The 26314-nt window shown below is 32.5% G+C and overlaps 2 protein-coding genes across 11 annotated transcripts in view; both read left to right on the top strand.

The window, feature by feature from the left end:
* The window catches only part of LOC148616576 (dynein axonemal heavy chain 5-like), a 98116-nt gene extending 79508 nt beyond the window's left edge, over nucleotides 1–18608 (top strand). For all 10 annotated transcript variants that reach the window (XM_088583781.1, XM_088583778.1, XM_088583779.1 and 7 more), the window contains 19 exons: nucleotides 1069–1295; nucleotides 1539–2106; nucleotides 2384–2599; nucleotides 3044–3181; nucleotides 3574–3701; nucleotides 5731–5899; nucleotides 6471–6626; nucleotides 7098–7436; nucleotides 8165–8269; nucleotides 8785–9038; nucleotides 9454–9644; nucleotides 10558–10679; nucleotides 11113–11434; nucleotides 11590–11816; nucleotides 12338–12610; nucleotides 13409–13671; nucleotides 15260–15629; nucleotides 16344–16496; nucleotides 17105–18608. In XM_088583781.1, coding sequence (XP_088439907.1) covers nucleotides 1069–1295; nucleotides 1539–2106; nucleotides 2384–2599; nucleotides 3044–3181; nucleotides 3574–3701; nucleotides 5731–5899; nucleotides 6471–6626; nucleotides 7098–7436; nucleotides 8165–8269; nucleotides 8785–9038; nucleotides 9454–9644; nucleotides 10558–10679; nucleotides 11113–11434; nucleotides 11590–11816; nucleotides 12338–12610; nucleotides 13409–13671; nucleotides 15260–15629; nucleotides 16344–16496; nucleotides 17105–17491 — 4608 coding nt within the window. In that variant the 3' untranslated portion in view covers nucleotides 17492–18608. The remainder of the gene's footprint in view (nucleotides 1–1068; nucleotides 1296–1538; nucleotides 2107–2383; nucleotides 2600–3043; nucleotides 3182–3573; nucleotides 3702–5730; nucleotides 5900–6470; nucleotides 6627–7097; nucleotides 7437–8164; nucleotides 8270–8784; nucleotides 9039–9453; nucleotides 9645–10557; nucleotides 10680–11112; nucleotides 11435–11589; nucleotides 11817–12337; nucleotides 12611–13408; nucleotides 13672–15259; nucleotides 15630–16343; nucleotides 16497–17104) is intronic.
* A 2311-nt stretch (nucleotides 18609–20919) lies between these two features.
* Nucleotides 20920–26314, top strand: part of LOC148616575 (uncharacterized) — a 95209-nt gene continuing 89814 nt past the window's right edge. The window contains exon 1 of the mRNA XM_088583777.1: nucleotides 20920–21835. Within this exon, the coding sequence (XP_088439903.1) occupies nucleotides 21737–21835 (99 nt within the window). The 5' untranslated portion in view covers nucleotides 20920–21736. The remainder of the gene's footprint in view (nucleotides 21836–26314) is intronic.

Raw genomic sequence — 26314 nt, 5'->3', positions numbered from 1 at the left:
ACAGTTTTATGATTTATGATTTTTTTTTATTTTCAAAGCACAAAGATTTTTAATTGTGAACAAACAACACAAAAACAAATTTGAATTACAATTTTAGATTTAGAGATCATGCTTTCATAATCATAAATAACAGGAGAGAATGAGCTTAGGACATTATGATCACATTTGTAAATATACATGTACAGCACATGTAAATCGTAGACACAAAATCTATGCATGAAGTTGTGACTGATGTATAGTATAGTACACATGTATTAGATTGTAGATAGATGTAGTTATAATTTAAATATATAAATTACAGAATTATGAGATACATTAATGTATATATTTCTATGAATGTATCAGTTTCTGCTCCTTTTTGATGTATTTGCACTTCTAAAAAAAATATAATATAAGTATTAAGGTAGTAAGTAAAAACAATGAGAAGTGGACTTAAAAAGTTTGGAAAATGTTCATGAGACAATCACCTGAGTATTCATAAATAAATGAATTAAAAAAGCCTTCAATGTGAAGTTTAACTCACAATTGATAAAAAAATTCTTATTAACTCTTATGACAAAAAGTTGTCTCTTGACAACTAAATGAAACAGAGACTTGAAAAAAAAGTCAGATATTAAAAAAAAGGACAAGTGCATTTAAAATATGTTTTAAGTAACGGGTAGTTTCTTCATTTTCCATCTTTGACCTCATTTTGTCGTCTTACAAATTATAGACCAAAAAGAGACTACCCATCATGTAGTTGTTACAAAAGTTTGACAAAAGTGAAAAAAAAAAGAAGAGTGGGCACTCAACAAATGTGAAAAAACAAAAACAAACAAACCATGATATGCATATACATAACTATCATAATTTATAACTCAGAAATGCCAATAAAATGCCAATCAGAAAATAACTGATACAATACAATTCTTACAAAACTACAAGAAGGTACAGATCTCAAAACAAGCATTAATTTCTTCATTATTATTAATGTTCAGGTAAAAAAAAATTTTGCTTCCAATATACATGCATCCAATTTAAGTCTGATAAACTACAAATTGCTTAATTCCATCTTATCTTTATCATCAGGTCGGAGAAAAGTTCCGTGCCAGATCATTGAAGTTCCCTGGATTGATTTCTGGTTGTACAATGGACTGGTTCCAGAGATGGCCTAGAGATGCTCTGATTGCTGTAGCTGACCACTTCCTCTCTAAGTTTGACATTGAATGTACTGCTGAAATCAAGAAACAAGTTATACACACTATGGGTATCATACACGATGGAGTGGCCGAAAGTTGTCTCGACTATTTCCAGAGGTTAGTTATATGCAAGAGATTACTTTCTGTTTTAAGCATGAATTTTTCTTCAAGTTGATAATTTGTAGAATGTATTTGCTGTTTTAGCAGTTTCTGAGATCTGTCTCACAATTGTACTGTGGGCAACTTTAGAGAGTATTATTAATTATACATATAAAAAGACTGAAATCAAACATCAGAACACTGTTCTTTTTTTTTTTTTGGCATTCAAAATTCACTATTCGATTCATTTTTCTCTAACAGATATCGTCGTTCCACCCACGTAACACCAAAATCATACCTTTCCTTCATCAATGGTTACAAGACGATTTATTTTGACAAAAAGACAGAAATCGGTGAATTAGCAAAGAGAATGAATACAGGTCTGGAAAAACTTATTGAAGCTTCCCAACAAGTGGCTGTTCTTGCAGAAGAACTAGCTGAAAAGGAGAAGGAATTAGCCATTGCTTCAGAAAAAGCAGACAAAGTATTGAAGGAGGTGACTGCTAAAGCACAAGCTGCTGAAAAGGTCAAGGAGCAAGTACAAAAGGTCAAGGACAAAGCTCAGGCTATTGTAGATGTCATTGAGAAGGACAAAGCTATTGCCTTAAACAAGCTGGAACAAGCTCGTCCAGCTTTAGAAGAAGCTGAAGCTGCTCTAAATACCATCAAACCAGCTGATATAGCCACTGTCAGAAAATTGGGAAAACCCCCTCATTTGATTATGAGAATTATGGACTGTGTGTTATTGCTGTTCCAGAGGAGATTGAACTCTGTAGAACAAGATCCAGAAAGACCAGTAGTCAAACCATCATGGAGTGAATCACTTAAGGTAAGGTTTAGCATAGCTGACAGGCTTTCTCCAACCTTCTGTTTTTTTTTTAAATCACCCCAATTATTTACAAACTAGTTTCAAACTTTCTATAAGGTATAGAAGATTCCATTTGTATGAATGAGGAACTCTTCTTAAGTTGGATGAGAAAATTTATTTTCCAAATTTACAATCTAAAAAAGTCCATTATCACTCATGCTTATAAATAACAAATAAATCGGATGCTTATAAATGATAAAATTTCCCACCCATTATTCAAGTTTTTTTCTGTCTACAGATCTTGGCTGGTACCAACTTCCTGGGAACATTGATTGCTTTCCCCAAGGATACCATCAATGATGAAACTGTTGAACTGTTGGAGCCCTACCTTAGAGAAGAGGACTACAATCTGGAGACTGCCAAGAAGGTCTGTGGTAATGTTGCCGGTCTCTGTTCCTGGACAAAGGCTATGTCTGCTTTCTTTGCTATCAACAAAGAAGTTTTGCCATTAAAGGTATGTGAAGAGTTAATTCATTAATCAAAAACTATTTTCAGAGAGTCTATTACAAAAACAAAACCTATGTCCAGAGTGATATTCACATAAACAATTCTTCATAAAACTAAAGTGCCCTAAAATAACCTATTCTGATCAAATCATAAACTTCAAAATAATATTTTCAGTGCCCCTAAACTCAAATAATGTGACAAATGGGACAATTTATATACATCATTAATCCAAGTACATGTATATGGCCTGACTGTAAAACCAGAGACAATCTACATACACCATGTTAGTGAATGGAAGAATATACAAGTACATATAAAAACTGATGTTTAAGGAATATATTGAAAAGATTTATTTTAAGAAGGTATACCACAATGTTTTGCTTTAAACTAAGGAGTACACATACTAGAGTTAATAAGCTAGTAATTATATTTTTCTCGTGATTTTTTTCAGGCTAATTTGGCCGTACAGGAAGCTAGATTAAACATAGCTATGGGAGATTTACAGAAGGCCCAGGCACAGCTGGATGAGAAGGAAGCAGAATTAGCTAAAGTCAGGGCTTTGTATGACAAGGCTATGGCAGAAAAACAGGTAAACATCGGACTTTTTAGTTGTGTGTTGTTAATAGATCATGGTGTGCTTCTATTGATTTCCTTCAGTTTGTCAAACCATTAATTCAAAGGAGAAAAGGTTGGGATTTGTAGGTCAATCCAATAGGGATTTTTAAAATCAAAATTAAAAGAATTCTGTTATTTTTTTCTTAACAAATGCATTGCCGTGTTTAATAGTGATGTTTTGAAATTATATTGTTTATTTAGTACAAATGTTAATTCCTTTTGTGATTCAGACATACCATGTTTTTTTAAAAACTTTCTGTTGACAACCAATCTTCCACAAAGACAGTAATTGGAACCTAACAAAATTTTGCAGAAACACATAAATTGATACAAAATACATGTACTTTATTTTGTTTTTCAATACAGGCACTTATGGATGATGCAGAAATGTGCCGAAGGAAGATGAATGCTGCCTCTGCCCTTATCAGTGGTTTGGGTGGTGAGAGAGAAAGATGGACAGAACAGAGCAAAGAATTCAAAGCTCAGATTGGAAGGTAAGAAGGCTAAAAGAGGAAAAAAACAAACCTAATGGGAAACTTCTTTTATCTAAAAGGAAAAGTAAAACAAATTTGGCATAATAACCCCTCTAAAAGTATGGAATAAAGTTAGTTTAAAGCTTAAACCCATCTTTTCTCCATTTCCATTAGGTTATAAATTATGTTTTAATTTCATAGTAAGATTTGAAAGTAAATATTCAAATATATTATGTGCTAACAACCTACTACACTGGTTTTGATGTCATAATTCTGACAGTGAGATCTATTATATTGTTAATGTCTATTGTGATTCTAAGATTATCAAATGCAGGGCAAAGGTAAGGTTTTTTGCAAATTAAAATATCAATATTTGTTTTATCTTTAATGCATTTTCAAGGTTGTATATTTAATATTTACGTATCAGTGTATTGCAATGAAAATTTGAGATAGAACATATTCCAAAGCAAAACTATGGGAACATTTTTATCTCCAAAGTTCATACGATTTTGTAAAAACCATGATCAAAGAAGTGAAAAATTTTGCTTTGAAATTTAAAAAAAAATCTTGTCAGAGAATGGCAATGAAGTTATTTTGGTGGGGCCAATATTTATGGGTAGGTAGGGTAAGGGTAAACAAACTTAATTTTAATTTTGGCCTAAAACTTGTCTATAGTTTAAACCAAACGCAGAACAGATTGTATGCCTGTCTATACCAAGTATCAAATATTAAATTTGACAAAAATGTACCCTAAACAACAGAATATTTGTCTAAACCAGACACATTGAATAATAAAAAATACAAACAAAATATTAACTCGAATGTACTATCAGTTAAAAGTTAGGTTTAAAAATTTGTATTGGGACTTCAACATATTTCAAATTATGACTATACTTTTTTGTATATTAAGTGCATTTTCTCGGTAATGTAGGCATGAGATTTTGTCAGGCATGTATATGCAGTAAGGACTTTCAGTTTCCAGTTATTATGAATTTAATTTTTGTCACTGAACTAATGAATTTTTTTGTAAAAGTCACCTATACATGTATGTTATGTATCTATTTATTTTACTTTAAAAATTTTGCATGTCAATTGATTTCTACCATGGTTACATATTATCAAATGTAGATAGATTTTAAGTTCCATGAATGTCTTAAAACACTGATTTTTCATTTATTATTGTTACAACTAAATTATTCATTGATGAGGTCCAATTGCAAGCTATTTCAGGTGTGGATTCAGAGAGCGTGTATTTGGCCTATGCTCCCTAAAATTGTGAAAAAAAATTTGCTGTATGAAATCTTGATTTTTCACAGCTTCTAACCCCCCCACCCCCTTTCCATGAAAAATGTTTTTGCCTCACTTTACTCTACCTCTTATTATTTTACACCTCACCAACCTAAATTCCTGGATCCACCACTGAATTTACACTATGCACATGTACCTGTTCTTAAAAAAATTACTGTGATAGTTTCTTGACTTGTTGATTATCAATTTTGATTGAATTAACATATTTTAGCTCTGCAAACAAAGTTAGGAAATATAGTTTACAAATGTTTATGTGTTTATATTGAAAATTTTTACAAACCATTGGTTTTTTGTCGATTGACAAGTCTAGATACTTTAGCAGTGAAATAAAGTTTCACACTGTCAGTTCACATTATTCTTTGAATTACATTTCTTTGTCAGTTCACATTATTCTTTGAATTACATAAGAAATGTATGATGAACCGTCTGACTACTGCCAATCTACAAAATTCATGTGCAAGTCTGTTTCAAACCTATCAGCTTCCTTAACAAGTCTTTTTCTTTAAACCGGATGTTTTTTCGTTTGCAAGTCATTATGCTTCTAACCTTAAACTGCATTTTTCTTCAAAGCTTAAAATTCCTGTCTTTTCCTTAACCATACCTAACTTTCTGCAACATTCTGTGCCTAGTTCCTTATTAATGTCTGTATGTGTTTGTACATAATTTCATTCCCCTGATTTATTTCTTCCACTTCCTATAGTATTATATATGTTTTATTTAAAGGCTGTTATGACTTTTTTAGATTGGTTGGAGATGTTCTGATTAGTACAGCTTTCCTGTCATATTCTGGACCATTCAACCAAGACTTTAGGAGTGTTCTTAACAAGAATTGGTTCAAAGAGCTGAAGACTAGGAAGATTCCACACACACCAAACCTCAATGTCATAGACATGTTGACAGACCCAACAACGGTAGATATTTGTTACTGTTTCCTCACACTTATTATATTTTTTTATATCTAAATACATGAATAACTTGAATATTAAGAATTTGCTTTCATAAACTGATTGAAATTCCCTGTGAAACATTACTGTAAGCCAATATTTTGACATTTGTCCATCTATCAGCACACATTGTACAATAACTCAGAAATGTTCCAGCAAATGTCATGAATAAAAGTTTTGGTGCCAGGTTCATTATTGAAAGAAGTCTTTCTTGCTTTTTTTTTGTTTACATTATGAGAGGTCTTTAAACACAAAGTAAGTGGACAGGCAAATCATGTACTATTGCAGTTGGCATTAATTTAAAGAAAAGTGTTATAATAACAAGATGGGAGTTCTGACAAATAGGTTTAAATTACAGAGTTATCTTTCTGAAAGAAGTAAACTGCTCTGATTTTCATGTGAGCAATGGGGAATTGTACATTTATAATTAATTGTAGGAGGATAATTAATATATATACCAGGTAAGTTTTGTTTACTATTTTGCACTTTTTTATTATCTTACAATGTTTCTTATCCTTGTGTGGTTTATTTTTAACAGATTGCTGAATGGAACTTGGAAGGATTGCCTAATGATGAACTGTCTACACAGAACGGTATCATTGTTGTGAAGGCTTCTCGCTATCCCTTACTCATAGATCCTCAGGGTCAGGGTAAAAACTGGATCAAGAACAGAGAGGCTAAGAAAGAGTTACAGGTACTTATATTTTCATTTTAAACAAAAGTTTAAACTTTGCAATGCTGTGTAAGGGTTATTACATGAAAATCAGGAAATATTATCCTTTGCACTTGAAAGTATCCCTTGGAGATAAAAGCTTGTGCAGTATAGAATATTGTTTGTAAGGCTTTTTTTTAGGTATGTTTGATTGTGTAGGTATCACCATTGGATGTTGTTTTTTCATTGGTGACAAATATTCATTTTTGGTTTTACAATTTTGTTTAGTAGAACCTTGTATTTTTAAGCAGTCGTAGTAACATAATTTGTTTATGGTATAATAGATTCTTGATTAAAGTTCAGTTGTATTAGTAATGTTTTTTTTTTTTGCTTGTAAATACAGAAACCTTGTTATTTAATGGAGGAAAAACAGTTCCACCTGTTATATACTTAGAAATTAACCTCAATTTGTTACATTTATGTCACTTAACCTTTATCCTTTGACCTTTTCAGATCACCTCATTGAACCATAAATACTTCAGGAACCATCTTGAGGACAGTATGTCCTTGGGACGACCTCTTATCATAGAGGATGTCGGAGAAGAATTAGATCCTGCTTTGGACAACATTCTTGAAAAGAACTTTATTAAGGTCGGGTCAACCTTAAAGGTCAAGGTCGGTGACAAAGAATGTGACATTATGAAAGGATTCACTCTGTACATTACAACAAAACTAGGAAATCCATCTTACACACCGGAAATCTCAGCTAGGACTTCCATCATCGACTTCACTGTGACAATGAAGGGTTTAGAAGACCAGCTGCTCGGACGTGTCATCTTGGCTGAGAAGGCTGTAAGTTGCGTCCTTCATCATAATTTTTTTCACTGTAAAAATATTTCATGGCCAACTTGCCATGCAGTCTGTTTTTTTTTTCCTTTATCTATTGACTACATATTTAGAAGGGTTATTTTTTTTCATTGTTTTACTGTATTAGGTTTAACTATTAAAATTGGCAGATATTAATTAGTTGGCTGGTCTTGTGACAGCAATATAACATATTTATCACTTCCATTTTAGTTTGTTATCCCATTCCAAAAGAATTTACTTTTTTATATGATGTTAGATTAACCATATTCAGTGCAAAGCCTAGGCTTGATGTAGTGTATACTTCACATGATGATGTACTAAAGCACCATTTACTCTGGCTAAACATGAAAGTGTCTGTTCTACTGTTAACCCGAAATTTTGGCACTATCTTTTTTTTCAAGGTTTCTGTGATCAATCTACTTTTTTTCCCCCAACTCATATCATAATGTTCTTTAAAGAGAAAATATTCACAACAGTTTAATTTTTTGCATTACAAGATTTGCAGCCAAAAAAGCGAAAATAAAATTGTCACAAAAATACAGTTTACAGCAGGGAAAAGTTTAGAATGTTTTTTTTCTGCATCATTGCCAGTGTTTATGCTTACACTGAGTGTAACAGATGGAATAGGGTCATGTGATAATGCAAGTCATAGTAAATATTTTTCACTAGAAATCATATCTTGGGACTAAAACATTTATCCATTCTAACAACAGGAACTTGAATCTGAGAGAGTAAAATTGATGGAAGATGTTACAGCCAACAAGAGGAAGATGAAGGAACTAGAAGACAACCTGTTGTTTAGATTGACCAGTGTTCAGGTATTGTAATACATTTATTAAAACTGCCAAATTCTCAATAATGGTAATACTTGATTTTGTTGCAATACAACAGAATTTATGTTATAAAGAACATATGTAAGGTATTTATACACATTGTGGTCAGTTATGATAGAAATTACCACATTGCTCTTCTCATCATTTTGGATGTTATTTTTCAATAGAAAGTATTCAGTTACTATAGTTTTACCGAGAAATTGATGTGCTAAGCAGCTCTTGTAGTTTAGTAACCTTAAAACATTGCCTATAAATCTGAACAGTCTATAAGAAATAATATTTCTTTCTCTTATACACACAGTAGTACCCCTCAACAAACAGAAAGTTGGAGGATGGGGTAATAAAATAATTACCCTGTTAGTCTCTCAGTCCATCCATTTGTCTGTTCACTTTTCACCCTGTCAGTCTCTCAGTCCACTTGTCTGTGCACATTTTTGTAAGCACAACTCCTCCGTAATGACTCAGTGTATTTTGATGAAGCTTTTTTTTATCAAATGTAGGGATCCTTGGTTGATGATGAAGATTTAATCAACGTGTTGAGAGATACAAAGATTACTGCCCAAGATGTCAGCCAGAAACTCCAGACAGCTGCTGAAACTGAAATCAAGATTACCACTGCTAGAGAAGAGTTCAGACCATGTGCCACCCGTGGTAGTATCCTGTACTTCTTGATCGTAGAGATGAGTCTTGTGAACTGCATGTACCAGACATCCCTCAAACAGTTCCTACATCTCTTTGATTTGTCTATGTCCAGGTAAGCTGCACACTTCATACCATGTAGCAGGTGATTTTTTTTGTGGGGTGCTATTTTTAGGGTATTTTAGCAGTCTGTCTAAAAATGCCTGAATGAATTTCTAAAAATATTTAATGTTGGCTTCATTACTTAGTGCACCAATTAGCATCTGACAAAATTAGAAATGAGCATAAACAAAACAAAACATTTGAAACAGATCACCACTGAGCATCCTCACTCGATGATCATATGACTTTCTCTGTGCCAGCTCAGCAAGAAATGAAGATGTTCAATGAAAATCTATAAATATGAGATGTTTTTTATGAATGGAAACACTGATACTTTGAAACAGGAAATGATTATCTACCAGTAGATTTTATAAAGAATTAACAATTCTTGCTACTTCATTTTATTTCCCTATTTCGTCACATTACAGGTCAACCAAGTCACCAATTACCCAGAAGAGAATCAGTAACATTATTGAGTACATGACCTTTGAAGTGTTTAAATACTCTGTAAGAGGATTGTATGAAACAGACAAGATGACCTTCACCTTACTAATGGCCTTGAAGATTGACCTTGCTCTTGGAAAGATTAAGCATGATGAGTTCATGACCTTAATCAAGGGTTAGTTGATATTTTTATGTTGTTTTTGCTTCTTTTTTTTTCAGTCGTATCGGGTATATACAGTTGAACTTCAGTCGCTCGTACTCGGATGGGTCGAACACCCGGGATTTCTTGAACACAATTCAAAGTACCAAAGTTTTCTCCTATATGATCACTATAAATAACCTTGGATATCTAGAACTTCGATTTCTCGAAAACTTTAACTGACTAGTCAGTCCGTTTGGTATTAAATCTCAGAGAATAACCCTTACTAACTCAAACTCGTCAGCCATATTGTCAACTTGGGTAATAAAAGGTGTGAAAAACTGAAACCCTATCGTTAATCAGTGTCATTTTAGTTAATTACAGGTAATATTTAAGTCATTACTAATTAGGTAGTTTTGATCTGAACATAAAATTGATTGAAGTTCGAGAATGTTCCAAAGTCAGTATGATGAAACCATGAAAGAAAATGGGTTGAAAACAAATTATTGACCAATAAACTCAAACTGTTAACGTTTTTAAAAGAAAACACAGCATTTTTAATGTCCACAAATCAACATAATCTTCTGAAAGCAAATGAAAAAAATCCACAAACTAACACAACTTTGAAGGAAGTAAGCAATTTCTAACGATAAAGTCAAACTCAGACCAGCAAAAAAAAAATCTGGAAATATACGAACTTCAATTTCTTGAACTCCCAATAACTCGAACACATTTTAATGGTCCCTTAGAGTTCGAGCTACTGAGGTTTGACTGTAGTTTTTTTTTCTTTTTTATGGTATTAAAGTTTTTAATTTTTTTTTATACATATGTGTTTCCAATTTAATCTTATCATTCTGTGAATTCAACCAAATATAAATTAATCATTAAAATAATGTACTTAGATTTTGTTGGAAACAAAAATTCAAAAAGATATTCATTTAATATTTAGGTGGTGCCTCATTGGATTTGAATGTAGTACAGCCCAAACCACACAAATGGGTAGTTGATCTGACATGGTTGAACTTGGTAGAACTCAGCAATCTCCATCAGTTCTCAGGAATCACAGAACAGGTAATATTTAAATAATGGTACCTTTAAATCACATTAAATCACAAATCAAATTATGTTCATCACAATTGTACAGGACAATTTAAAGTGTGTTTTTGTAGTAGTTACTGCAATCTGTTGTTCCGTCTGTATGTCATAAATTATGTCAGATTTTTTTTTATGTTTGTGGTATAGAAGGACACTCTTTTTTGTTTTGTTTTGTATTTTTTCCATTATTTTCTAATTCATTCTTCCTGAGTTACAGAACTTTGACAGGGTTTTGAAAAACAGGGTTAATAAAATCTTCTGTTATTTGGGTTTCAATACAAAATTTTATTATTATAGTGTGAACTTTTATCACATCTTTTTATTGAAATATATTTTGTTAAATTACATTTATCAGTCATGACTGAACTTTGAATACAAATACTTAATGCTTATTGTTCTATCCTTAAAGGTGACAAGAAATGAAAAACAATGGAAGCAGTGGTTTGACAAAGATGCTCCAGAAGATGAAGTAATTCCAGATGGTTATAACAACTCCCTTGATGTGTTCCGTCGTCTCCTGCTTGTCAGAAGTTGGTGTCCAGATCGTGTCATGTCTCAGGCTAGGAAGTACATTGCTGACACTCTTGGTGAAAAGTATGCTGATGGTGTGATATTGGATTTGGAGAAGATGTGGTTTGAGAGTACTGCCAGAACACCAATGGTCTGTCTACTGTCTATGGGATCTGATCCTACCAATAACATTGAGGCACTAGCCAAGAAACACAAAATTGGTAAGTTTACTGAGGCAACAATTCAGAATTATTGGATTTGAAAATCTTTCAAAGCCAGTTTCAAAGTTGTTAGTTTGCATGTAGTAATTTTACAAATCAATTATAATTGGTGTTCTAGCAGCCTGTATGTCATAAATTATGTTTTATTATTTCAGACTATCACTACATATCTATGGGACAAGGACAAGAAGTTCATGCTCGTCGTTTGATGGGACAGATGATTGCCAATGGTGGTTGGCTACTGTTGCAGAACTGTCACTTGTCTCTGGACTATATCTACGAGATCTTTGACCAAATCGTAGAAACAGAACAAATTCATGATGAATTCAGACTGTGGGTTACAACTGAGGTCCATCCAAAATTCCCTATCAATTTCTTACAGGTAGGAATATTTAATTTGATGAAAAAATGCTGCAAAAATAATTGTTAATGTCTAGAAAACTGGATATTCTACTATATAGTTAGAAATTTTTGCAAGGTTCTTATTTTCACCGTATTAGCAAGGTTTCAGGAATTGCCATATTATATTATATTATATTTTAGGTATAATTTTCATTTAAATTTGAAGATGCGTAAAGAAAGACACCAACTTTGATACCTTTATTCACAGAGCATATTGTGAAATTAGACATCTGCGAGCTATACAGTATTTATTAGCTAAAGACAGACTTGTTTTCTTTTACAGATGTTTTGTAGTTTCTATGAATTTTGAGGGCAAATTACACTCTGTTGATGGTGACCCGCTCCAAAGTATCTATGTTCAAAATCACAATTTTAATAATTTTATTTTCATAATATATGGTCAAAATATGAATTGTTATACAGTTGCAGTAACAATTCTGAAAAAAAGAATGATTACTGAAATTAAATATGACAATCTCACCCTGAAATTTTGTTTTTCAGATTTCTATCAAATTCACCAATGAGCCCCCACAAGGTATCAAGGCTGGATTGAAGAGAACCTACGCAGGAGTTACCCAAGATTTCCTCGACATTTCCAACATGCCTCAATGGAAACCTATGTTATATGGAGTGTCCTTCATGCACACTGTTGTACAGGAACGTAGGAAGTTTGGTCCTCTCGGTTGGAACATCCCATATGAGTTCAATGCCTCTGATTTCAATGCCAGTGTTCAGTTTGTACAGAACCATTTGGATGACATGGATATTAAGAAGGTGAGTGAGGAAATGGTTTTTTTTTTTCCAAGAGGCCAAGTATATTGTTTACTTATCAGTTGGATTTCTGGTTGGGTTATACAGAAGACTTTATAATTAATACCAGGTAGTTGATGGTTTTAAATGAAGCATACTGTTTAATTGAGATATAATGTGTCTGCCAGTACGGATAAATATAAAATAATAGTTACTTTCAATTTTGATACTGACAATATAAAAATTGAAAGTAACTACAATTATGTTTATCAGTAATTTAATAACTGCATTTTTGATCATTTAAATGGACTTTTAGTTTTTGGACTACTTTTGTCGCCTGAAAATCTAGAAGTGTGACTACAAATTGTTGGAGTATGACATCATTTTTATTCAAAACTCTAAAGAAGGTCTGATGACGTCACAATTACTCCTAATGTTTTGAGGGATATTTTTCAAGAATCTTGTTAGGTACGAGATAGAAAAATATCTGTCAAGAAGATCAAAGGAAAAAAGTACAGATTACCAATAAACTTCTTAATCCTCTGGTCTGTTGCTCCCTTGAGCTAGAAGTATACATTTACTTCATTTATAGAAAGCTGTAGCCTAATATAGTTTTAGCTGGTTAATCTATATTCAGATTGGAGTATTTCAGGTTTTGGGAATTGGCTGTATAACATAAGATATCTTATTGATCAATCAAAAGGCCTACTTCAGGTGTGTATGATCAATACAAACAGGATGGCACATGATTGTTCTGCATTAATGATATATAATATATTAACCACATGGTATAACTAGTAATGATCACATTGTAATTTTCAGGGTGTGAGCTGGAATACTGTTAGATACATGTTTGGAGAAATCCAATATGGAGGACGTGTAACTGATGACTTTGACAAGCGTCTACTGAACACATTCTGTAAAGTGTGGTTTGGTGAAAACATGTTCCAACAGAATTTTGTCTTCTACAAGGGATACATCATACCTAAATGTAATAAGATTGCTGAATGGCATGAATACATCAATGGATTACCGCTGTCTGACACACCTGAAGTTTTTGGCCTTCATCCTAATGCTGATATTACGTAAGTATAAAGGTCAATTTAATTGTGCAATTTCTTTGTAGATGCAGAAATTACTCTGTTATTGCAAAAAATGCAATTGACTTGAAATTGCGATGATAAGAACTTGCAATATGGCACCTTGGAATAACCTTTTCTGACCCTTATTCCATCTGCCAGTTTGAATTTCATTGCAATTATCTCAGCATCCATGGATGGGTTGATTTCAATTTCGTTTTGTGGCTTTGTATAGATGGGATATACATTGAGACATTTTTCTTCACAAAAATCAGTGCTCCTAATTGATGGCTTGATTTCAAATTTGGGGAGTGGCTTCATAAAGACAAGTGATTTTGGTTGATCTGATATTAACTTCTTGTACTAGATGGAGTATGCCTAGCATGACAAGGTGTACAAGGTGGGGTATCCCTGGCATGACAAGGTGTACAAGATGGGGTATCCCTGGCATGACAAGGTGTACAAGATGGGGTATCCCTGGCATGACAGGGTGTACAAGATGGGATATGCCTAGCATGACAAGGTGTACAAGGTGGGGTATCCCTAGCATGACAAGGTGTACAAGATGGAGTATGCCTGGCATGACAAGGTGTACAAGATGGGATATCCCTGGCATGACAGGGTGTACAAGATGGGATATGCCTAGCATGACAAGGTGTACAAGATGGGGTATGCCTAGCATGACAAGGTGTACAAGATGGGGTATCCCTGGCATGACAAGGTGTACAAGGTGGGGTATCCCTAGCATGACAAGGTGTACAAGATGGGGTATGCCTGGCATGACAAGGTGTACAAGATGGGGTATGCCTGGCATGACAAGGTGTACAAGGTGGGGTATCCCTAGCATGACAAGGTGTACAAGGTGGGGTATCCCTGGCATGACAAGGTGTTCAAAATGGGGTATCCCTAGCATGACAAGGTGTACAAGATGGGGTATGCCTAGTATGACAAGGTGTACAACTTCATGTATTTTTTGTAATTTTTTTCTGTAAAGAAGGATGTAAAAAAGGCAATGAATGCCGATAATTTAATTTATACCGGTAATTATTTAAAATGTTTTTGACAAAGTAGGTCAAACTTATACTATTTTTCTTACTTGAGTCACTGAATTAATTTTATTTTTTAATTATTTTTGTTTATATATTACTTTTAACATATTAAAATATCTAATTAGAGGATACACCCATTTAAGGAACTATATTTTTCTGACAGAAAGAAAACATTTGTCAGTTTAAAATTTACAAGATAAATATTCATCATTACAATATTCATACTAACTAAAACAAAAGCAGAGAAGTCTTAAATAATGCACAAATTTAAGATTCTGTTCAAATAAGAAATCTTGGTGTGTGCAAACACTCTATACATATCATGATAATTCTTAGTTTCTATTTAAAGGGTGTTTCACTCTTTATTGTTCCTTATAAGACTGGTATTACAATGTATTGATTTTACTGATAGTCAGTATGATTGCAAAGTTTTTGTTTTTGTGATTTTTTAATAATAAACCAAATATAATAGTGACTAAAATGAATATTTCTATCATGTTTTATACTGATTAAATTTTTAGATGACTTATTTATGTTTCACACAGATACCAGAGTAAGACTGCCAAGAATATTCTCGACACCATTCTGGAGATTCAGCCCAAAGACAGTAGTTCTGGAGGTGGAGAAACCCGTGAGTCCATTGTCAACAGATTATGTGATGATATGTTGGACAAACTACCCAATGATTACATTCCTCATGAGGTCAAGGCCAGATTACAGAAAATGGGTATTTTGCAGCCAATGAACATTTTCTTGCGACAGGAGATTGACAGAATGCAGAAAGTTATCTCCCTTGTACGAGTCACATTACATGATCTGAAGCTAGCAATTGATGGTACAATTATTATGAGTGAGAATTTGAGAGATGCTCTGGACTCTATGTATGATGCTAGGATACCAAAAGCTTGGGCTAAGGTATGTTTAGTTTTATTACTGGTATGGCTAAGGCATTATGATAGTTATATGACTGGTAATAAAACAAGGATGTTGGGCAATTGCCAGTGAGACAATAACCATAACATTACAAGCCTAATGAAAACCGTCTGGATTTAAACCTGTCTGTGAAGGACATTTTGCACATTATTTTTATGTTTATCGTTTCTGGTATTTACTTGTCAGTTATAAAAAAGCCTAGCTTTTCTTATACATATATTTACTTATTTTCATGTGCTGGTTTATGTATGCATTCTTTATCTTAGCAGGTGTAACTTACAACTAAAGTGAAAAGCAATGTTTTTTTTGCAATTTTAACACAATTATACTAGGATGACTTGTAGTCATTACTGTTGGAAAAGGAGGGATGTTATTTGCTGTATAAATTTGTATAAAAATTCTTTAGAACTTACTTTAAGCATTCATTTTCATTAACAACTTAATACTGTATTTTCAGAAATTATTGCTATCATTAATTGTTACAATTTTGATATTTTAGTCAAAATGTGATATTTGAAGAAATCCCACTGCTATGTTCAAAATTCCACATTGGGAGATTTTATAATGACAACATTACTGAATTTACAGTATTAAACTTGTTATTTTATTTGATTATCCATAAATCTAAATTAAAATAGTTGTATTTTATTGTACATTTTCCTGTCTAATATTAATCCATGTTTTTATATTTTCTAGATATCTTGGGATTCCAGCACTTTAGGATTCTGGTTTACAGAATTGATTGACAGAAATGCTCAGTTCCATTCCTGGTGTTTTGACGGCCGTCCTAACTGTTTCTGGATGACTGGATTCTTCAATGCTCAGGGATTCTTGACTGCCATGAGACAGGTAACTAATACATTTCACAATATGGTTCTGTTGACTGTTACAATGAGAACATTATGTCTGTGAATCTTGATATTTACAATACCTTTGTGTTATTGCTTTTGATTATCATACATAAACTATTGTTAATTCTTTTTCTCTTGTACTCTATGAGTTGAGCTACCTAAACAAACTACAATGTATGTGTTCTCCGTGTTTTAACATATAGATTTTGTAATTTTTTTTAAGACTATACTGAATATAAGATATTGAAGACTTGAGCATCAAAATATTTTACTGCAAACAATCATAAATCATATTATTTTAAACTAAGGAGGTAGACCCTAGGGTAAAGGACATAACTCTTGAAATCAGTGCATATATTCAATTTCACCAAAGCCTATCAAGCTTTTATTTTAACCAGAATGAAACCAGTCCAAGTTGCTTTGATGCTTACACAGGATTGATGTAAGTTGTTGAATACAAAGGTTCCATTTATTTGTAAGAGATGTATCCCTTACCCTAGGTTTACCTTCTTAAGTTACCTGTTAAATTAAAAATTCTTAAGTTTTTCCAAATTTTATCATCACAGACAACACCATTTTAAAAACTTTCCTTTTTTCTAACTACAGGAAGTAACAAGAGCACACAAGGGATGGGCTTTGGACAGTGTCATACTTCACAACGATGTTACACGCAGCATGAAAGACGATATTACTACGCCACCTGCCGAAGGAGTATATGTGTATGGATTGTATCTGGAAGGTGCAGGATGGGATAGACGTGGATCTAAATTGATTGAACCTAAACCAAAGATTCTCTTTGAGTCAATGCCGGTCATTCACATTTATGCTATAAATAGCACAGGAGGTGGAGACAGCAGAATGTACCAGTGTCCAATTTACAAAAAGCCAAGACGTACCGATCTGACGTACATTGCCACAGTTGTCCTGAAAACTACCCAGAATCCTGATCACTGGATTCTCCGTGGTGTAGCATTGCTTTGTGACATCAAATAAACAGAAAATCCATGTTCAGTTGGACAATCCATATTTTTATACTTTTACAGATTCTGTAATGAAGATTATGTTACTATATTTAGAACAAATTATAATTTATTTGTAATTTTAGTGCATGCTGATGAATTTATAGGACTTTCATAGGATAAGTCATTTTGAGTGATATTCTAGATGGCTACAAAATGGAATATATTTATTTGTTTTTTATTTTGATTTTATCAAGATTTTTTGTATGATTAGTACGTGTAGCATTGTGCTTATAATATTTCAAACTTTCTGTGATGTAATTTTTTATAATTGGTGGTTTATACTTAATGATCAAAGTGACATGTATATGTATTACCCTGTTCAAATGTTTTCCTATCTTAAGTTCCGTCCAAACATTTAATTGTAAGAATATTTACGCTAGCATGCATATTCCAGTATATGTACAATGAAGCTTTCTACAGTATTTTAATAGATATGATTTAATTGTTTATTCATATGTAAAACTAAAATTTAAGTAGTTTTGAAAACTTAAGATAGATTTTATAAATTGGTAGAAAATTATATTTTCTGTTTTAGATTTCGACAAAACCCGAAAAGGCTGAAAAATATTTAGATTTGTAGGGTTAATATTGCACTTTGGTGGATGGAATATTTTTTATTAGGGGTGACAAGTATTTCACCAGCCTTTTTGTGGAGGTAATAGAATTAGTAAGAAAAGAATATGAATTGCATTGTGATATTTAGAAATTTTCCGTCCAAATAAGATATAAATTTTGAATTATTATGTCCATATTAATGCTGTTTTATATATAATTATAAGATGCTTAATATAAGGATTTCATTATTACAAATTTAAATTTGTTTTTCCTCAACTTTTTTCTAAAATTAAATCATGTGACTATGTTTATATTATTATTAATTTTTGAAATATTGCCTGTTTTCATGTGATATTTGTGAATTGTGATAATTTCGTCCACTTTTTGTCCTTACATGAATTCTCTATACTCAAGTGACTTTTGCTTGTGTTTCAAACATTTACATTTTCCTGTTATTACAAATTTATTCTATTTATCTTTAGTTGTTCCAAGATAACAAGTTGTTAGTTAATAAAATCAGAAATATATATCTGTATGGCTTGTTTATTATTCTTATTCTAATGTCTAACTCAATTTGATTTTTTTTATTCTCAGCCTTTAAGTACTTCTTTATCTAAGAATCAAGCAAAATGTGTTTAAGGTATGGCACACGAAGGAAGAAGACACAGAGATTTAATTGCATTAACCAAGTATTTATATCTGATAACCACCAGAAATAACCATCAAAGTGTTTGTAAAATTTGCCGTTTTAAGATAGTGGTAGGTCAAATTTAGTTGAAATGCACTATGAAAAAAATGAGGTGAAGATTTTCTTTAAAATAATATCTATGTCATGAATGCTTCAGGATAAAATTAAAAAGATTTTCAGTTGTTTTCTAGATGTATTGAATACATTTGAGGCAAAAAAGCCCAAATTGAGAATTATGATGTGCCAACCATTGCCTGATTCTTACACAAAATGGTAAAAGATTATCTATCATCTTATATTTATGGTGCCCCTCATTTACCATTTTTCCAATTTCAATTATTTTTTTACAAACAACTACACATGATAAGATGGTGAATACTCATAGTTAAATGGAGCAAACAACTGCACATGATAAGTTGGTGCATACTCATAGTTAAAACAGGGCAAACAGCACATGATGAGATCGTACATATTCATAGTTAAATGCAGCAAACAACTACACATGATAAGCATAGTTAAAATGGCGAACGGCACATGATGAGATCGTACATACTCATGGTTAAATGGAGCAAACAACTACACATGTTAAAATGGTGCATACTTGTATTGAAACCGAACAAAAAACTACACATATTAAGATGGTGCATTTTCATTGTTAAACAGGGCAAACTGCACATGATGAGGTGGAAAATACTTGTAGTTAAATGGGGCAAACAACTACACGTGATAAGATGTGCATAGTCATAGTTAAATGGAGCAAACAACTATACATGATAAGATGGCGCATACTCATAGATAAACGGGGTAAACGGTACATGATGAGATGGTACATTCTCATAGTTAATGGAGCAAACAACTATACATGATAAGATGGTGCATACTCATAGTGAAACATAGCAAACAAATACACATGATAAGATGGTGTTTAGTCATAATTGAACAGAACAAACAACTACAAACGATAAGATGGTGCATACTCATAGTTCAACAGAGCAAACAACGACACATGATGAGATGTGCATACTCATAATTAAACAGAGCAAACTACACATGATAAGATGATGCATACTCATAGATAAACGGGGCAAACGGGACAAGATGAGATGGTACATTCTCATAGTTAAATGGAGCAAACAAATACGCATTATAAAATGGTGCTTAGTCATAGTTGAACTGAACAAACAACTACAAACGATAAGATGGTGCATACTCATATTTCAACAGAGCAAACAACGAGACATGATGAGATGGTGCATACTCATAGTGAAACATAGCAAACAACTATACACGATAAGATGGTGCATACTCACAGTTAAACAGGGCAAACGGCACATGATGAGATGGTACATACTTATGGTTAAACGGGGCAGACAACTACACGTGATGAGATAGTGCATACGCATAGTTGAACAGAGCAAACAACTACTGCACATCAATAGGTGATATACTCATAATTAAACACTTAAAATAAAATGAAATAAACATTTCTTCGTGGCAGCTATGAATTGAAAAAGATGTAAACTTTACTAATTTACTTTGGATTTGAAATAAGTAACTTCGTGAATTAATGTTTCAGCTTACAGTAGGCGTCCCGATGGGCACACTTTTTGTGCACCTCTACTAGCTGATTTTTCCCTATATTCTTATGATGAAGACCTTAAAAAGGGAACTCAAGTTGTTTAAACGTCTGGTTTCTGCCATTTGGATGATGCGATCCTACATTTGATGACTTTCTTCATTATAACTACCCGAAAGAGATTCAGATATAAGATACGGACACCTTATCTTGACACTTACCTCAAAATTTACAAAAGAATGAGAATATTTCTTTCTATGGATGAAAGTTGTTTAATAGGATAATAGGGCTTTCAACATTTACAGGATTATTGTGAGAGCCCCTCGTTTGGTATGGGGGATATGATGATGAATAGCAAGATTATTTTCTGTATTTGGCCTGTTAGATAAGTAAAAAATAAATTTTGGTTGACCAAGGACATTCAACATTTAAATTCGCCTGCGGAAAATCATTAAAACAAAAAACACCTTTTGATATAAGCATGTAATATTGACAAGATGTTTTATAAACTGTAAAACACACCTTGACATCCGGGATCTACATACATGTCTTAAGACTTTAAAACTTTCATACAGTATGTATTAAAGGTGTAATGTTGCATCTATCAAAAGCTCATCAGGTGTCTCGCTCAAGCATAAAATACTTATACCTTACGAGGATATTCATAAATTAGCTACAGTACTTGACAATGCAAGTTCGGAAGTGTATCACTATTGAGCTTATATTTGGATCTCACTGTGACTTATTCATATTCATTTAGTACCTCTGGAATTATTACATGCTTCAAAGGCTTTCTATCTCCGGCGCTTAACCTGCGATACTTTAACATGTAAACACCTGTTTTATTTACATGTAAAGTGCATGTAGTACACGTTGGAACATAATTAACTGCATTTAGAACAATACTTGTACCAGTATTTATGACATGTATGTAACATGGATATTTGAACGTAAATAGCCAACTTAGGTATTTCATTTAGATAGAATTTGACAGACGAATTGTTCTGGGTTTTCAAGCTTAGATGGACAGTTGGCATACTTTGTAGTGGTTTCTAAAAAGGAATGATAAATATGTAAATTATCAACTAGGAATAATGGGTTCATAAATCTCCTGAAACTTTAAAGGATTAGTGTTTACAAGTTTATGACTAGACACGATTTGCCTCTTGTGATCTTCGGCTTGGTGTCGTAAAACATAAGACTTGGTCTGAATCTATGTTGACCAATCAGGCACCAAAAGTAAACTAAATCAAAAGGAAGCATTCTTCACTACATTTTTTACGTTATTTTAGAAAATCACCAAGTCAATAAGCTATACGATAGCTAGTGGTTAATTGGAAACAATTCTTATCATAATGCAGGAGTCGGAAAGTACACTATTAGAAAACTGACACGAGATGTTCCCTTCACCGGTTTTTGATGGTGCCAAATACATTGGTGGAATATCAAAGTCATTGGCTAATACAGTGTGGAATTACTTCAAATCCAAGGAAGAAGTGAGTTTAAAAAAAAACAATTATAGTGTGTCTACACTGTAAGAGAAATTTCTATAACATAGTTACCTATCTTAATATATTTTGGGGCAAAGTTTTTGATACTTAATCGCCGTAATATAACCAGCGTGGGGCATGCTTATCATACAATAAGACCAAGTAAATTAAATTGATTTGTCCTAAATCACATACAATTTCACTAAGCTAATAGTTTTTGTCCGTCTATGTTGTCGACAACACGTAAATGTCGTTAGAAAATTTCGATCATGAAAGAGGGCATTTTAATGTCATTCAATACCAATATTTGTGCGAAGCAACTGAATTATCCGGTAGCAATAGCGTCCAAACCCAATGATTTACTTAACGATGGAGGACTTTGCTTTTACTGCCCTTTACTAGTCTATTCGCTTATCCGAACTGATTCATAGCCCAATCATAAAAATAAAAAGACATGGTAAATATTTATTGAACTAATGACCGTGATAATTTAACCACAATAAAAAAAAATATAGAATGGAGACATCAACTTGAATTTATGGAAAATATTCTAGAAACTGCCTTGTCTTCAAAGAAAAAAACCAACCCAACACACACTGCATTAAAACATTGTATTTTTTCTCTGTATATAACAATATTTGTGTTTTTTTTTTCATCTTTAAAATCGGTCTTCCTGTGCTCAATAATCGATTAGATTACCTGATTTCAAATGCAAATTGAAACTATACTAATAGCATAATTAAGCATGTAAGTAATCAGGTGCATATCGATAACGGACAGATTATAAAACAAAGCAAACATTTCCAAAATATCAAGGGTTTTATATAAGGAAATTTGCACATATTTATTTGACATTTTTCAAAAGCAAGCTGTGTATTTACAATTAGTGTATATCTTTAATGTCGTTCAATTTCTTTATGTTTAAATATGATATCTATAAATACTGTAGAACCTCGAATTACATAAATTGTTTTGACCAGGGAGAAGGGAGTGTACAACATGTACATACACTGTATACATGTAAAGTCCCTGTTATAACTTATTATGTAAGATAAGTGGAGCGCAACCAATACAGTGATAAAAGACCCCACAGCAGACACCAATATTATTCTTAAAGAAATTTACAACGCATTATTCAATGCAACAAAATAAAAATAAAACACAAAAAAATATTAGTTCACAGAATTCTGTGTGATCGGAGAAAATACGTATACAAAGTGTCTCACTCCCTTACACAGCAACACCCAGTATTTTCAGACAGGTTTGCTTTTTGATTGGGATAACTTTTAGATGTAGTCTGCAAAAGAGGAAATGGCGATTGATGTTACTGCATTTTCCCCTTAAACAAAGGGAATTAGCTTTGAAAGCATTTAAGGACATAACACAGCCATGGTTCCAGAGATTTTGAAGGACATACCAGGCACAGACGCTTGGGGACAATTGGTGGTTTCTCGGTATTTTTCATCGAAACCCGCGTATTTTATAGTGTTCCCTTATATTTGGCCATTATACGTATGTCTGACCTGTTTTTAGCTTATATATATTCCGTCTAAAAGACCCCCATATATTGATTTATGTAAATCTAAAATAGAAAGATCAATCATCAGTAAATTTCGTTTGAGTGCACATGCACTAGAAATAGAAAGGGGTCTGTACAAAAACAGAGAGAAAAAAACGTATTTATAGATCCTGTGATAGTGGGAACATAGAGAATGAATATCATTTATTCTTGGTGTGCACCCACTATGCACAACCATAATTTAATTTCTTCATCAAAACCTCACCCCACACCAAGAGACATAACATACATAGTAAACAGTAGCTCTATAGAAATACTAAAAATAACTATCAAATTCATGAGTGAATGTTGGAATCGAAGGTCAATTTAATTTAACAGGAATGATATTAATATATAATGTTAAAACTATCGATTAATCTGTTTTGATCAGATTTACACTACTGTCATACCATGGTCATAAATTTAGTTTATATGTAATGCATATTACATTGTTCTGTTTTTGTTCATGCCATAACCATTTACTGTAAATGTGTTTGTGCAAATAAAATTGTCAATTGTCTATTGTCTACATATATATATATAGGATATAGCTAGTGTTACATCCCTTCTATAAAAATCTCCATATCTATAAAATTGATGTCCTCAAATTTTCTCCTACTATCAAATGTATAGCCCAACTAATAATTATTTTGACTGACCTAATCAAGGCTACATTTAACTTGGTGTACCTCTCCAAAACAGGGAAAGGAACTAGGAATTTTTTTCATAAAGTCCTGATTAATAATTTCCCCAAGGATATTACCTTTCTCTCCTATATATTTTTATATTCCAATCAGAACCTCAACTCTGGAATCATCCTCTGACACTTATAATTGATGTTTGGTAGTATTCCATCAGTGCTTAATCTCTTTTGTCCAATTCCAGCTGATGATAATAATTATGACAGTTACTTAAAGTTGTAATAATATAATGAGAATGGATATGGTGAATATGTCAAAGAGAATATCTGCCAACTTTTGAAAATTCCCATGTTTTTTTTTCTAGGTGGAATGTGTGAAAGGGCAATTTTGTGACATATTTTGCACACTGTATGTGGTTTTACTGTTGTAATGTATGAATGAGACCAACCATTCTGATTCTAGTAGTAAAGAGCTTTTTAAGTGGCTAATATTGTTAATGACTTCTTGAACTTGTAATTTCAGTACTGTACATGTGTATATGATAAGGATAATTATATATTACTACACCACATTATGCTTCTGATTAGTGCTGTAGAACCGTCAATTCTAGCCTCATACGAGATCAAAATGTACCTCTTAAATACTATACATGCTCATGTGTTCTACATGTGTTTTTTACTTGTATGAGAGTGGGAAGTTTACATTATAAGATGAAATGATCGGTTAGCATTGAACTTTCTGTAATTTAGCTAGGAAACCCCTAATCTCCGTGTTGTTTTGATTTAGAAACATTTGGGTCATTACTGTTACCAAGTCACCCGATTTTAAATAATGCATATCACAACTGCTTGAAGTTTGCCTTTCTTAGCTGATTGATGAACTGTTGCGTTACACAACAAAGTTGAAAATTTGAAAGTAAACAAAACCGACATAAACTTTAAAAACGTTCTAAAATGTCAAGTAGATTTTGGAAAAAGGAATATAATTATTTTGCTCGTACAAATGTATGATATGTCTAAAGATGTGAAATGGAAAAGAACATAAATGTTCATTATCAATTGACCTAAAATCAGTAAGTTACAGCTCACTAAAATTCGTACCTTTGTTTTAAATTCTGAACCAAGTCCTTACATATATCTATGTCAGGGTTTATGGTGAAAATGAGAAAATCACTGATTGATTGGGAGTTACATGTAAGTATAGCAGAGGATTGAATTTGCCTGGATGTTGAAAGCAAGCCAAAATCAGTGGCATAGAATATTTGACGATTAGTGATGTTGAAGACTTCAGTCTTTGGTTTTAGTTGAACAACATGTGCATGCAATGTAATTAATTGATGTTTAAAAGCCCATTTTATGGTGGATTCCTCTAAATCTAAATTGAAATTCTGAAGTTGAGAATTCTAAAAAAATAAATGAGAAAAAATTTTATTCAAATTTATACATTGTACAAATGTATTTCTACCATTATGGAGTACATTGTGCACATCTTCCCTTCATTCTATTAGAGTTTGTTTGAGGAGCATCAGTATACAATTTTTTAATTATTCATTAATTGGATTATCTACAGGTATCAGACATTTTCACATCAACATTATATTCATCAATAGGTATGAAGATTCTAAGCTGAAGACAACTTGGGCTTCTCTTTCTTGTCATTAAATACATACCATGAGGTGCAGTATATGGGGAAATGTAGCAAATATTCAATAATGTTGCTACCACATCTCAAAAATCATCATCATTTAAAACCAACAGTATTAATATTTCCTTCAGCTATTGCAAACAAAACTGTTGAGAAATATATTGCACTGTTGAAATTGCAGAAATGTAATAAAAGAATAGAAAGAGAATAGGTATGGTGACTCATTTTGTATTTTATAATTTGTTTACAGATGTGGTTCTTCAAATTTTAGACCTGTCAAATGTACAACATTTGTATAATTTATTGTGCTGTAGAAATTTATCTTTAGAAAATGATTGGCTGTTCGGAAAATAGTGGTAGATCCAATCAGGATTCAACCCTGATCAGCTGGTTGTTCCTCAGAGATTATTACCTGTCATTAAACATACCCTTACCTGTTTAGACAGCAATTAATGCCTTTTATCAGATTAATGGTACATTCAATCAAAGATTTGTGATCGAAACCGAATTTAGGCATTTGAATTCAGAGTTTTCTAGGTAATTTTGACAAAATCAGGTTTTGGGACAAATTTGACCTGAAAAATCGAATTAGCTGAGCAAATGGTCAGATTCGTAGAAACATGCTTAAATCGTGTTAGTTGG

This window comes from Perna viridis, chromosome 5 (assembly GCF_037379345.1).
Source record: "Perna viridis isolate PV_CMFRI_1.1 ecotype Kerala chromosome 5, ASM3737934v1, whole genome shotgun sequence".
Classification (NCBI taxonomy): domain Eukaryota; kingdom Metazoa; phylum Mollusca; class Bivalvia; order Mytilida; family Mytilidae; genus Perna; species Perna viridis.
The sequence above is the reverse complement of the archived record's forward strand: the minus strand, read 5'-3'. Positions and strand labels throughout refer to the sequence as shown.